At 36.1% G+C, this 14,763-nt stretch overlaps 1 protein-coding gene across 1 annotated transcript in view; it reads left to right on the top strand.

The window, feature by feature from the left end:
- The window catches only part of Trim9 (E3 ubiquitin-protein ligase Trim9), a 237,798-nt gene that overhangs the window by 201,436 nt on the left and 21,599 nt on the right, over positions 1–14,763 (top strand). The window contains exons 8-9 of the mRNA XM_089108206.1: positions 2,081–2,305; positions 12,542–12,714. Coding sequence (XP_088964332.1) covers positions 2,081–2,305; positions 12,542–12,714 — 398 coding nt within the window. The remainder of the gene's footprint in view (positions 1–2,080; positions 2,306–12,541; positions 12,715–14,763) is intronic.

Raw genomic sequence — 14,763 nt, 5'->3', positions numbered from 1 at the left:
AATTATTACGTATATGAGGGGGTTCTCCCCCAAGTCAATACCTCGCTCTTTACGCTACAGTTTTTTTTTAGTGCTTTCAAAAAGCTATCTATTCTAATTAAACGGCCTTTGTGATTCAGGGGATTGTGAATTGAATTTTTTTTTAACTTTTAACGTAAAGAGCGTGGTATTGAATAAGGGGAGAACCCCGTCATATACGTAATAACATATACGTAATAAAAAAAAAACAATAAAAAAAAAACAAGCGATACGGCTCAATAGTAATCGAAACTTTAAAAACGGAACTTAGATGTCAATAAATGTATAAAAAAAATGGGCTTATAATGCTGATTTTAAATATATGAATTTTATTAAGTTTAGCATTATTCATCAAAGGATAGCAGCCCCATAAAATATATATTGTTTCTTAAGGATAGGGGAAATATCCCTTAAAAGAAAAGGAATTTTAGAGAGAATCACACTGTCAGATTGAGCGTATCAGAAATCACAATAGAGGATGTTTCATACTCATATCTGTAAAAATATGCAACTTTGTATTTTTTGCCAGAAGCAAAATATACGAATATAGAAGTTCGTTACGTAAGTTAATTGTAAATTACGTCAGAACCAAATTTAGAGACTGCCATTTAGCAAAAGAAAAGTAAAATTTTTATGCAAATGTTGCTTACTTATTCAATGACGCTGAGCCAAAATAAAAGATGCATTAACTAAAAAACGATCAGAAATTAAATAAAAAAAACAAATTTTTTTAACTGAAAGTAAGGAGCGACATTAAAAATTAAAGCGAACAGAAATTATTCCGTATATGAAAGGGGCTGTCCCCTCCTCAACGCCTTGCTCTTTACGCTAAAGTGTGACTCTGTCTCACAGCTTTATTTTTTTAAACAATAAAAAACTTTAGCGTAAAGAGCGAGGCGTTGAGGAGGGGACAGCCCCTTTCATATGCGGAATAATTTCTGTTCGTTTTAAGTCTTAATGTCGCTCCTTACTTTCAGTTTAAAAAACATGTTTTTTTATTTAATCCCCTAACAAACCAGGTTGTACACTTCAAAAACAGAATTATAAATCTGAAATATGCCGTTTCACTGAAAATCCAGATCATGAAAAGGCTTTTCCATTGACAATCGGGATAGTAAGCTCATACTCTAGATTGTGAATTTGACGACATAGTTCCAAAAAAGATTGAGGATTTGGATTGTAGATTTTCCCGGGTTGGGGTTCGACAGTTCAGTTTGGTAAATCTCTTTGTTTGATCGATATTTCTTAATGTTGTTTGTAGAATGTGATTTTTCTGCGCAAAACGCGTTAAATAAAATGATCTATAATAGCTCTGAGTTTATTTATATTTGCTCTTCGTAAGACAAAATTTAAATCCTTTTAACTTGTCTGCTAAGTTAATATAAATGAAAATAATCAATGAGATGAGTACAATTCAAAAATTGAAAATGATTTTTTAAATCCCAGGGGTATTGATCTTGATTGAAATAAAAACAATATTTTAATCCTAGAATGTAATCAGTGAAAATAAATACATAATTCTACTGTTATGATATAAACAAGAACGGTTAATAAGAGGTCCAGCAAGTTCAACGGAATTAGTTGCATCTATGAATGCTAAATAAGGGGATTAAGACTAAGATCTCTTATTGCGTAACATTCAATCCTAAAGCGTGGAGAGGGGATGCTATTAGGACTTGTCGAACGATGAATAGAAAAATATCAGGAAAGAATTTTTGAACGTAAAAACCAGTTCAGGTACTAGGCCAAAAATTACACTCCTTTTAGAAGTGTCAGATTTCGCAAGATGCTTAAAAATTATTTGCCCCCACCTCCTGCACAGGTGCAAGTGGTGCTCCTTGAAAGTGGTGCTCAAACAGGACTCACTTTAATTCTGTTCGGCTTCTAATTTTGACAATATTCTAATTCTTATTATTTAAACTTGTACTATCTGAAATTTAGTTCTGTACTGAATGTATTCTAACTAATTGAAAATGTCTGTCCTGTTACTAAAAAAAATAAAACGTGAAACCCTAATGAATCTTTTACAACAATTTAAATTTAATTATTTTCTATATTTTAGTTGCATGGTTTACATACGAACCTGCAGATATACTACCAGAAATCAAGCTTTCGGAGGATCTCCTAACAGCTATGGTGGATAGTTTTGAACATAAAGTCATTCTTGGTTCTTTGGGATTTTCTAGAGGAGTTCACTACTGGGAATACAAAATTGAGAAATACGAGGGATCGGCAGACCCCGCTTTTGGAGTTGCTAGAATCGACGTCTCAAGGAACATGATGCTAGGTAATCCGACAATTTTATGCTGCCTTTAGGATGGAGTTCAGGAACAAGACTGATTCAGCAAAAGTTTTCTCTTAATCGTCTCTTTCTTTGTTCTATTCCCTTCTTCTATTTCAAAAAGGGAAATTATAGTCACATCTGCAAAGAAATTAAGGAGAATTTTCCCTAAGATTTATCCCAGGGACCCCCAGTGGAAAAATTTGTGTGAAGTGTCAAAATTTCTTAAGGCACAAATGTGAAGCGTAAAATGCACTTTCGGATAGACATAACTAAACATAGAAGAGGTAGAGAAAGTCCCCTCTCCTAGTATTTTACTGAGAGTCCCTGGGATAACTTTTGAAAATTTGGGTCTTGTAGCACGATTTTTATGGGTTTAACTGTCTTTTTAGATAAACTCTTTTACACTCCCGTTCCGGAAACTATGGATCCAATATCTGTATGCCTTTGATTCTGTAAAAATTTTCTTTTGTTTCTATGCGTATATCTATGGACTCAAACTAGAGCCACACGTGATCAAGGAGGCACACTTGTGCCTCTATAAAGAGGCGACCCACCACAATGTTAAGCGATTTCAGGTCCTAGGGGTCGCAGAGAGACGGCGGTAATTGCATTTTGTAGCCCAAGCTCAAACTGAGAAACTTGCAAAATTTCATCCTCCTCCAACTTTATCTTCATGGGGTAAACTGGGCCGGAAGTTTGGACCCTCCCACCACAGCCCCCCGTTAACGTTGTCCGATTGGGCTGAAATTTAGAGGTTAAGCTTTCCTAGGGCCCGGGAGCTTATCCTCGAAATTTCAGCTCAATCCGATCACTCCTTCCCTGTTTTCAAAAAACCAAATATAGCCACTTAAAAGTCATCTCTTTTTTTTTTTCTTAGCCACGCCTACCGGCCACAGTTGGCAACGGATCCGGTTGAATGAGGACTCATTCGAAGCAGAATTCGACCTGTTAGGGCCTTTTGATATTTTCAGACCGAAAAAATTATCCCCCGAATTTACATTTACGAAAAACCTCGTTTTCCTATATTAGCCCATGTTAATTTTTCCCTCCACAACCCCCCTTTAACGTTGTCTGATCGGGCTGAAATTTAGAGGATAAGCTTTCCTGGGGCCTGGGAGCTTATCGTCGAAATTTCAGCTCAATCTGATCACTCCTTCCCTGTTTTCCAAAAACCACATATCAAGATTTTTGGGAATTTGCTTGCGTCGAAAAGACCTTCTATGTGCTAAACAACAAGTACTATTGTGTTTGTATAGTCCAGCGGCTAAGACTTCAGACTGTCATGCGGAAAACTCGGGTTCGATTCACCATCAGAGCAACTTTTTTATATACTTTGAAAAGAAACTCAGTTTCTTTTTTAAATTATTTGAAAAAAATTACGTTTTCTAAAGAGTTAAAGAGGCTGAGTTACAAGGTCGACCCTTAAAACGTACAGGGATTAGGAGGCACAGTTGGGGGGCTGTTAAAGAGGCTGAGTCACAAGTTCGAACCTTAAAACGTACAGGGATTAGGAGGCACCCTGTACGACGTGATTTGAGTATTCAGGAATTAAAAGCCTTAACACAAGAATGTTCAAGAGCGGGGGGTTTGGGGGCGGCAGCCCCCCAACTTTAACTCCTGACACGATCAGCTAACAGTTAGTCAAGCAATAATAAGTAATAAACTGTACAAAAACGTGCAGAAATTATTTGAAAAAAACTACGTTTTCTAAAGAGTTAAAGAGGCTGAGTTACAAGGTCGAACCTTAAAACGTACAGGGATTAGGAGGCACAGTTGGGGGGCTACCACCCCAAACCCCGCTTTCGCAGCCTTTAAATATAAAAAAAAATTTCTTTAAACTGAAAGTAAGGAGCGACATTAAAACTTAAAACGAACAGAAATTATTCCGTATATGAAAGAGGCTGTGCCCTCCTCAACGCCTCGCTCTTTACGCTAAAGTTTGACTTTCTCACAACTCTTTTTTTAAACAATAAAAACTTTAGCGTAAAGAGCGAGGCGTTGAGGAGGGCACAGCCTCTTTCATATACGGAATAATTTCTGTTCGTTTTAAGTTTTAATGTCGCTCCTTACTTTCAGTTTAAAGAAATTTTTTTATATTTAAAGGCTGCGAAAGCGGAAGGTTTGGGGGTGGTAGCCCCCCAACTGTGCCTCCTAATCCCTGTACGTTTTAAGGTTCGACCTTGTAACTCAGCCTCTTTAACTCTTTAGAAAACGTAGTTTTTTTCAAATAATATGGAAAAGAACTAAGGTGGACCCGCTGCATCCATAAGGGGGTTTTCTGCCGTCCAATCGTTTGCTAACGATATTAGCCAACAAGCATTTGATTGGACGACGGAAACAGAATTATTAGCCAACAGAAATATTTTGCTTTAAATTGTCCAACAATTTTCTTCAACATGCATTCGATTTATTAAAGATATTATCTAACGATGTTAGCTAACAGTTTTTAGTTGGACGGCGGAAGCACTATTGTTGGGAAAGTTTCTAGCTGACAGTTTTTTGTTGTCGTCGGAAAAAACCCTATAATTGCATGGGGGATTAGTTGGCAAATTTAAACATTCGAACATCAGTTAAACGGGTGGAATGTACTGAGTGACAGGAGATGCTATGAAATTCAGCTCTGACACGGCAAAATTAATAACTGAAAGTGAATTGAAAGATATCCATACATGGAAATGAAGACAAATAAATTTGTAAACAGCTTTTACAATCTTACAATCTTTAGTTGTAAATTAAAGACGATAATAGCATAAATCCTGAATAAGTAGAAGAACCTTAGAAAGAAAGAAGTAAATTTATGAATAAATATAACATATTTTTTCTATTGCTTGCCAATTGAGGCTAACTTTCAGAATTTGTAATACCAGTAACAAGGCCATATCCAGGGGTGGGTATGCTTTTTGAACCCCCCCCCCCAAAAAAAAGAGAAAAATATACTCTACCCCTCTGGACACAAATTCTCGATACGCCTTTGACCAGTAAGGAGCTTATCCTGAAGATTAAAATTAATTCCCATGCCTATATTGGAGATTTTATTTAAAATTCGTTCAAGCAGGGAGCATTATAACAGGCACCTATTTTTAATAATCAATATTATCTTTTGTTAAGGTTTGTACAATTACTATGTCTTAGCAACGGAAAAACCTGGAGAATTTTCAGTAAACAAGAAGGGAAGGAGCCAAGGGTATTTCATATTAGATTTGTAGTGCGAATATGTATAAGGTATCCTTTCATGAATGTATTGTACGAAAACCTCATCAAAGGGCAAATTTGATCTTTGTTTTGTGATCCATTGCCAAGCCAAGCTTTCTTTCACTTTCTTGTATAGAAGAAAAAAAGAAACAATAATGATGTCTTCTTGACACGACCACAGTCCACGAATTACTCAAAGGAATTAGATATAATCCACTTATTGTTACTACTATCTCTTTAGTAAGTGCAATAGATTATAGATACATGGATCTTGCTCTTTCGAGACTTAGATATTTAAAAATTTTGTTAATAGAAGAGACGTGATAAATGTATACAATATCACAGCTTATATGCAGAATAAGTAAGCATTTTGTATTTGTCTCACTCCCTAAAAATACAAATACTCGACAAATTAACCATACAGTTATCTGCTGAAAGTTTTGGTATACTAAGGGCTATAAATCTGAGGATATAAAAATAAATAAAAATTTGATGTTAATAAATGCGAAGCTAATATCTTTACGAAGAAAAGAGAAATTCCACAGACTACTACTACTACTACTACTAACAACTCACCGCAGCACCAAGCCGCCTGAGGCCAACACAGCTACGCACGCTCCTCCTCCACCCCAATCTATTCAAAGCCTCCCTTTTTACACCCGTTCACGAAGTTCCCATTTCCTTTAAATCTTTCTTTATGACATCCTCCCACCCTAGACGAGGACGACCTGCTTTCCGTTTAGCCCTAGACGGTTGGCCGAAAAGAACAATCTTCGGCAATCTGTCATCCTTCATCCGCACAATGTGCCTTAGCGATCTCAACCTTTCTTACATTATTGCCTTATAGAGTGGTATTGCACCACATTTTTGATATAGCCTATTGTTCGAAATACGGTCAGTCAGCCGGGTACCCAGAAAAATCCTTAAGCAATTTCTCTGGAAAACATCTAGCAAATCTTCATCCGCTTTTCGGAGCGTCCATGCTTCAGAGCCATGTTTGACCACCGTTATCAATGTAGCTTCCAATGTTGTAATCTTGGTTAGTAGGATTTTCTGCCTATTCTTACAAACTTTTTTTAAGTGTGAAAAAATACTCTGAGCCTTGGCTATTCTACTTTTGACATCTTCTCTGCTCCAACCGTCATTACTAATAATACTCCCAAGGTAAGTGAAGCTGCCCACCTGATCAATCTTTTCGTTACCCAACGTCATCTTTTCATTTTCAATTAGTCCTAGTCCTAGCGACTTAGTCTACCTCATCTAAATTTCCAAACGTATCTTAGCCCTCTGTTTTTGCAAAATCTCTACGAGTTCCACTTTTTTACTCGCATAACTACAAAAAATCAGCATACTGCCAGTATTACAAAAGTTTAGGACATTTTGATCTCCCGATTTGATTCCGTGGTTTCCCATTGCCTTTCTTGTGTTCCTTAAGACAAAGTCCATCAAAATAATCCATATAAATGGAGATAGAGCACAGCCGTGCTTAACTCCTGATTTAATACGAAATCAGCTGCTAACCTTATTTCCTACCTTAACCGTAGCAGTGTTATTCTCGAACATAGCACTAATCACTTTAATGTATTTGTCTGGTATACCATATAAAGATAAAACTTTTACTGAAGCTCTTCTATGAACAGAATCCAACGCTTGCTCATAATCTATAAAACTGAGGACCAAATGTGTTTGAAAACTCAGGCACTTCTCAATTGTTAGCCAAGAGTGAAAATTTGATATAAACTGACACAAATTGTTACAGTTCACTGTAAATTAAATTCATTTTTATATAGGATTAATAAAAGTAATTGTTCCGCTTGTGATTGTGGTGATGCAGATACTTTATATCATAATATTTTTTAGTGTAAACTTTTTGAAAATGAAAGAACCGAAATGCAATTTAAATTACAAGAGTTCTCTTACTCTGATATTTTTAATATCAATTGCATTTGGTCTATTAAAGAGGGTTCGGTATGCCGTTCTAGCATACTTGAACCGAACAAAGAGACTGGATATTGTATAAGTTTTTACCCTTTTTGTGCTATTTAGTAGATTGTATTTTGTAGCTGTATTCGTGATATACTTATGTGCTGTATTTTGTAGATTAGTGAAATAATCTGTACGAATTTAGTCACTGAATAAAATCATTCGTACTAAGGGCTGCCACTGAATTATTTGATGGGGGAGGTCTAGGCCATTATCTCACTTGTAATTAAGTAGGTGTCAAGGGGGAGGGGGGTGAAAAATGGCTCACTTTTGTTTTCTGACGGGCAACTACATATAAATAATCGCAATATGTGAAATAATTCAATGGAAATGGAATACAAGTAAAGACGTGTATTTTGGGAGGGGGGGGGGGCTTAAAGGGTGGCTTGGGTAATAACCATCAGAACTTCTATGTGCTTCCACCTATAATTGAGAAGGATAATGTTTAATTCTACCTAAACGCGCAACGATACTCAAGGCTGATATATTAGCGTAAAATACATAAAAATTACGGAACAACTGTAATTTCATGTTTAGTTCATAAGCATCGTCGAACAATCTTCATTTGTCTAATTTTACTTAGCTTTTTTTCAAGCTATTCGGTCGGAAAATTAAAGTAGTTTTAGACCCGATGGAGAGGGGGAGGGGGTCATAAAAAAAAAGAAAAACCAAAGCGAAACTGAGTTTGTTCGTACTAATTTCTGCCTGTCTTAGGTTTGACATCTTATATTAGCTAATTTGTGTTTTAAGTTTTAAATTCGCTCTTTACTTATCATTGAAGAACTTTGTCCTTTTTTATCAAACAAAAGCTCGTTTGGAAAAGGGTTATCTAGACAAGGCTAAAAGTCAAGCAATTCACCCATAAAGATTAGTCGAAGGACCGCAAAGAGATTCTAACAAGACAACGATGGTATTGAAGTCTAAAGAAATTTATTCAAGTCTTAAAGAAAAGATATGCATTTCTATAAGAAATATATAATATTTCACCGCTAAGGAATGCAAAGTGATACTGCATAGCAGAATAATCACGAAACTGGAAAACAAAATTGTTCAAAAATAATGGTACTAGATAATGTCGTTTAATAGTACTTCATTTAAGAGCAGAACAACAATTGAAAAAGAAGTGGCTGTTGTAACCCAAATCACAAGGCCAATGCGCTGAAATTCAGCACATAAGGGTTCTAGATATGACACTATCTTTCTGAAGAGCAGCGAAAGAATCGGAAAGAGGAGGCGGGACTATATTCTCTAAAACCAGGGGCAAAGAAACTGAAATTTATCGTTGAACGGTAACTGGACGGGCTGAAAAAATAATGGAACTTTAAATGCTCCGACTCTATGAAGTCCCGAAATAACTATTTTGCCACTGTGTCAAGGCCAGTTGCCATCAAAAGTTTTATGACAGAAGTTTGTTCAACCATAAATTTTATTTTAAATGGGTATAGGTCGAAGTTTATTAATTTACTTTTTGTAATAAAAAAAAGTGTAGGTACATACTACAAAGTAATTTTTCTGTGCTCCCCAGAAAATTATTGAATTGAAAGGCTAAAACTTAAAGCGTGTGGCTGATGGGGGGGGGAGGGTCAATATATATTTTAAAATGATTCAAGAAGGAAGTTTATATTATGAATGTCACGTGGTTTACAAAATTTAGTCTTCACAAAATTGTTTTCTCGAGTAGCAAGAAGGAGAAATATTTAGCTTCTTATTGCATTCCGAAATTTGTGTTTTTTATGGTTTTTCAGATATTTTGTCTTATTTCTTTGTCATTAGTAAATCTTGTAATCGGTTTTTATCTTCCACACTTCATATTAATGATTATTGTTTTTAATTCTTCACGCTGAGACCCCCCCCCTACTTTTCCTCCAAAACAATGAGTATCATAAGACATATAAACAGGTATTTTATCTTTATCAAATATTTGATCTTCTTTGGTCCTCTTGGACCTAAACAGACGAATTTAAATAAAAGTGTTAAAAGAAAAACCCATGGCATTTAAATCGCTAAAAGAATACAGGGTTGTTTGACAGGTAAAAAAAGGGGGGGGGGACGAATAAGTGTCGCCCAAGTCTCTACTGCATATCTCTTTAGATGGCACACTATGGTTTTTCTGCTTTATATAATCCCAGAAAATGGGTTTACAGAGGGTAATTAAGTAGAGTCTGCATGTAATTGTCATTGATGCTGATAATAACTCAACTGGTTAATCCTGTACAACTTTGTTTGAAAATTTTATTGCATATACTGCGAATTTTCGCATACAATCAAAAGTTGATGTTTGTCAACTTTGATCCCAGCTGGCTTGCGAGATGAAAATTCTTGTTCCTTTTAAGAGTTTGGCATATTGAATATGAAAATTGGAAGCGAGCAATTTGCATAATTTGCTTTTGAATTTCTACCGGATTCAATATTCTCATAGGGTTTGGAATCTGCAGTTGCAATTAGAGTTTCATCTGAGAGGCAAACATTTTACCATCAGTGCGGAATCTTATTGCCTATGTGTCCCACTTTTATCAAACAGTTCGTGGTAACGAACTGAAAGTAAGGAGCGACCCGGCTCAATGGTAACCGAAACTCTAGACAACGGGTTTTTGATACCAATAGATACATCAAAAGAATCAAATTTCAATGCTGAATTCAAATATATAACTTTCATCAAGTTTAGTCCTACCCATCAAAAGTTACGCGCCTGAGAAAATTTGGCTGATTTTCAAAAAAGGGGGAAAGACCCCCTAAAAGTTATAGAACCTTAATGAAAATCACACCATCATATTCAGCGTATTAGAGAACCCTACTGTAGAGGTTTCAAGCTGCTATCTACAAAAATGTGGAATTTTGCATTTTTTGCCAGAACAAAGAACACGGATGCGTGTTTTTTTTTTTTTTTTTTTTTTTTCCAGGGGTGATCGTATCGACCCAGTGGTCCTAGAATATCGTGGGAGGGCTCATTGGAACGGAAATTAAAAGTTTTAGTGCCCTTTTTAAGTGACCAAGAAAAATGGAGGGCAACCAGGCCCCCTCCCACGCTTATTTTTTTTCCCAAAGTCACCCGATAAAAATTTTGAGATAGCCATTTTGTTCAGCATGGTCGAAAATATGGTAAATATGTCTTTTAGGATGACTTAATCCCCCGAAGTCCCCAGGGGGAGGGCTAAAAGTTATGAACTTTACCCAATGTTAACATATAGTATTGGTTATTGGGAAGTATGCAGAAGTTTTCAGGAGGTTTTTTTTTCTGGTAATGGGGGGGGGGTTGGGGGTTATGTTGGAGGTTCTGTCCAAGAAGGAAGTTTTCATGGGGGAAGTGAAATTGCCATGAAGGGGGCGCCGGACTTGCCAGCATTATTTATTGGTTATTGGGAAGTATACTGACATTTTCAGGAAGGATTTTTTTCTGGAGGGGGGGGGGGGCTAGAGGAGGGAGTTACTCTGGATAATATTTCCTTGGAGGAGGTTTCTTTGGGGTAAGGGACATTTCTATGAAGGCGGCGCCGGATTTCCAAGCATTATTTAAAAAACGATCAGAAATTAAATAAATAAAAAAAACAAGTTTTTTCAACTGAAAGTAAGAAGCAACATTAGAACTTAAAACGAACAGAAATTATAACTTATGTGAGGGGGTTCTCCCCAAGTCAATGCCTCGCTCTTTACGCTACAGTTTTTTTTAGTGCTTTCAAAAGAGCTATCTATTCTAATTAAACGGCCTTCGTGATTCAGGTTTTTGTTAATCAAAATTTTTTTTAAATTTTAACTTAAAGTACATGTTTTTGAAAAATGGCTGAACCCCATCACATACATAATAATGTATACGTAATAAAAAAAAAACAATAAAAAAAACAAGCGATAAGGCGCAATAGTAATCAATACTTTAAAAAACGGAATTTTGACGTCAATAAGCGTACCAAAAGAATGGGTTTATAATGCTGATTCTAAGTATATAGATTGTATTAAGTTTAGTATTAATCATCAAAGGTTACAAACCTGAAAAAATTTACTTGATTTTTTAACGAGGGGGGAAACATTCACTACAAATGAAACAATTTTAATGAAAACGACACCTTCAGATTCAGCGTATCAGAAAACCCTATTACATAGGTTTCAAGCTCATATCTGCAAAAATCTGCAACTTTGTATTTTTTGCCAGAAGAAAAATATACGAATATAGATGTTCGTTACGTAAGTTATTTTGTAAATTACGTCATAACCAAATTTAGAGACATCCATTTAGCAAAAGAAAAGTAAAATTTTTATGCAATTTTTTTTACTTATTCAAAGACGGTGAGCCAAAATAAAAGCTGCATTAACTTAAAAAACGATCAGAAATTAAATAAAAAAAAACAAGTTTTTTAAACTGAAAGTAAGGAGCGACATTAAAGCTTAAAACGAACAGAAAATATTCCGTATATGAAAGGTGCTGTCCCCTCCTCAACGCCTCACTCTTTACCCTAAAGTTTGACTCTGTCTCACAACTTTATTTTTTTAAACAATAAAAAACTTTAGCGTAAAGAGCGAAGCGTTGAGGAGGGGACAGCCCCTTTCATATACGGAGTAATTTCTGTTTGTTTTAAGTTTTAATGTCGCTCCTTACTTTCAGTTTAAAAAACTTGTTTTTTTTTATTTATCACGCTAAAGGAGTTGACTACTTCGTTTGCTATCACCGTCAGATTACAAAACAAAAGTATTGTGTCTTCTAAAGAAATACAACTGTAAATGCAAAAAAGTGAACCTTAATTGTTTATACATTTTTCGGGTCAATGTGAGCTAGCATAAAACAGCTGAAAAGTGTGTAGCTTTTGACACGTCTGAAGATCTAGATGTTTTTCTATTCTACTATGACTATTTTTAAAGTAGCATTTGAGTAGGAAATTCCTTTTCTATAATTTGATCAAAGACAAAAAAAATGGGAGACTAATTCGAGTCTTCTTCGGAAGAACAGAATCTTCTCTACAAGCCGGCAAAATTTGGTGTGTTTCCAAGAAGAGATTGATTAAGCAATTTATTATTTGAAAGGTTTATGGAGTTTCCTATATGAAAATGCCATTTAAAATTCAATTACTATTATAGGAAAAGATGACAAGGGCTGGTCCATGTACGTAGACCATCAGCGTTCTTGGTTTATGCATTGCAATGTACACGCGGATCGTAGTGACGGTGGAATAACCTCAGGATCTACTGTTGGCATACTTCTAGACTTGGACAGACGGCAGCTTAGTTTTTACATAAATGATGAACCACAGGTGGGTATTTCTTTAATTTAAACAAACGGTCATAATCAGCTCATAGCTAGAGCTGACCAATAGGGTCGGTGTAAGTTATGGAGGATAAGGATGAATTTTGACGCTTTAACAACTCAAAATGTTCACATGGTTAAATATGTTCAGATTCTCCATAGAGGGGGGAAGGGGTGGATCCCAGTCCCCCTTGGCTGACTCATCAAATAATCTAATTTTACAAATTTGTGTAAATACTTTACTGTAATTACTACATGGTTATATTCTTAAAAATATAATATTGTTGGTATCATACCTAAAGGTCTTATCTAAGATTTTCACACTTCCCATATAGTTAAAGAAAATCGTTGGCTAAATTGTCTCCAAAGGGAGGATGGTCAAGGCAGTGTATATTCAATCATGCTTTGATCCGCCAGATCTTCATAGACATAGACATAGGCTTGCTAATACGCTGGGTATGTCACAAGTGGTCAAGATACCCACCCATGTGACCGGGAGCACCCTTGACCTTATTCTTACAAACATTGCTCCATATTACAAAGACGTGTCTTTGAACGGGCAATTGGGCAAATCGGACCATCACACTCTGCTGATGAAGGCAAAAAGTGATATCAGGAAGCTTAAGAAAATAAAAGTACTCCGGAGACCTATCACGAAGTCTGCTATTAATAGCAGACTTCTCTGCTATTAATATAGACCAATCTCAATCTTATCAGTTTTCTCGAAAGTCTTTGAAACGCCAATGAAAAACCAGCTTTACCAATATTTAGAGGCCAAAGGCTTTTTTTAACAGCCACCAATTTGGGTTTAGGGCTGGCCATTCAACCGAAGAAGCCCTTACTTCACTAAGTTTATTCGTAAGCAGAATCCTAGATTCGGTTCCTTTACCTGCAGCTGTGCTTCTATATATTAAGAAAGCGTTTGATAGCATGCACCACGAAATACTACTAGGAAAGCTGGATCATATTGGAGTTCGTGGCCAAGTCCTATATTGTTTTAAGTCTTACCTGGAAAATCGTCGAATTTACACAGGAAATGCCATACAAATGATGTCGTAGTTAATTGCGGGGTGCTACAGGGCTCTAAATTGGGACCGGTATTGTTTCTTGTTCACGTAAATGATCTTCAGCATGTACTGGCTACTGCAAGTCGTAGCCTTTATTGCTGCAAACTATGTTACCCACAAACTATGCCGGGGTCTATAGTACAAGCTGAGGACGAACTAACGGCAATTGTGGATGATTCACTTATGGCAAGCTCAGAATGGAACATCAAGTCTCTCAAAACGAAGCTCCAAGACATTCTTGAAGAAACGTACCTCTGGATGGACGCAAATCGTCTAGTCATCAACATTGACAAATCAAGTGTTTTATTTTTTTCACGTATAGATTCGCTGGCCCCTGATGTGATTGGTATTGAAACCTCTCATGGACTTATTAAAAGACCAGAAAAAGGACATGTTCGATACCTAGGGGTTCTAATTGACGAAAACCTCTCGTTCAGACACCACATAGCAAGTGTCGAGACGAAGCTTTCAAGGAACCTTGGAATTTTGAGAAAACTTAGTCACCATTTCCCTAAAAAAATACTGATCCTGATTTACAATGCAGTTATCAAGCCTCACATTCAATATTGTTCGACGGTTTGGCAATCTAATTTCAAGACACATTTACAGAGACTAAACTCAGTTCACAATAAAGCACTTCAAATTTTAGGCCCAGCACCGAACAGACAATCAATGGCATCACTTTACAGACTATCTTGCACTGTTTTTTGTTTTAAATATTTTTTCAGGAACACTCCCATCACCATTTAGAGGCTTATTCAAACTAGCATCACAAATCCATAGTTTAAATACACGATCTTCATCAGACATACCCCCGACACCGACAGCTAGGTCGGAATTTTCTCCTAGAATTGCGTGTGCTAGAGAGTGGAATGCACTTCCGCAAGAGCTGAGGTCATATAGGTCTCTCGGCTCCTTTAAAAAGAATGTGAAAAAGTTTCTAAAAGATTAAATATTTTTTTACTAGATTTATTTTATTATTATTATGT

This window comes from Artemia sp. Qi Xiang Cuo, chromosome 1 (genome assembly GCF_049724085.1).
Source record: "Artemia sp. Qi Xiang Cuo chromosome 1, ASM4972408v1, whole genome shotgun sequence".
NCBI lineage: Eukaryota > Metazoa > Arthropoda > Branchiopoda > Anostraca > Artemiidae > Artemia > Artemia sp. Qi Xiang Cuo.
This window is presented reverse-complemented; position numbering and strand designations above follow the sequence as displayed.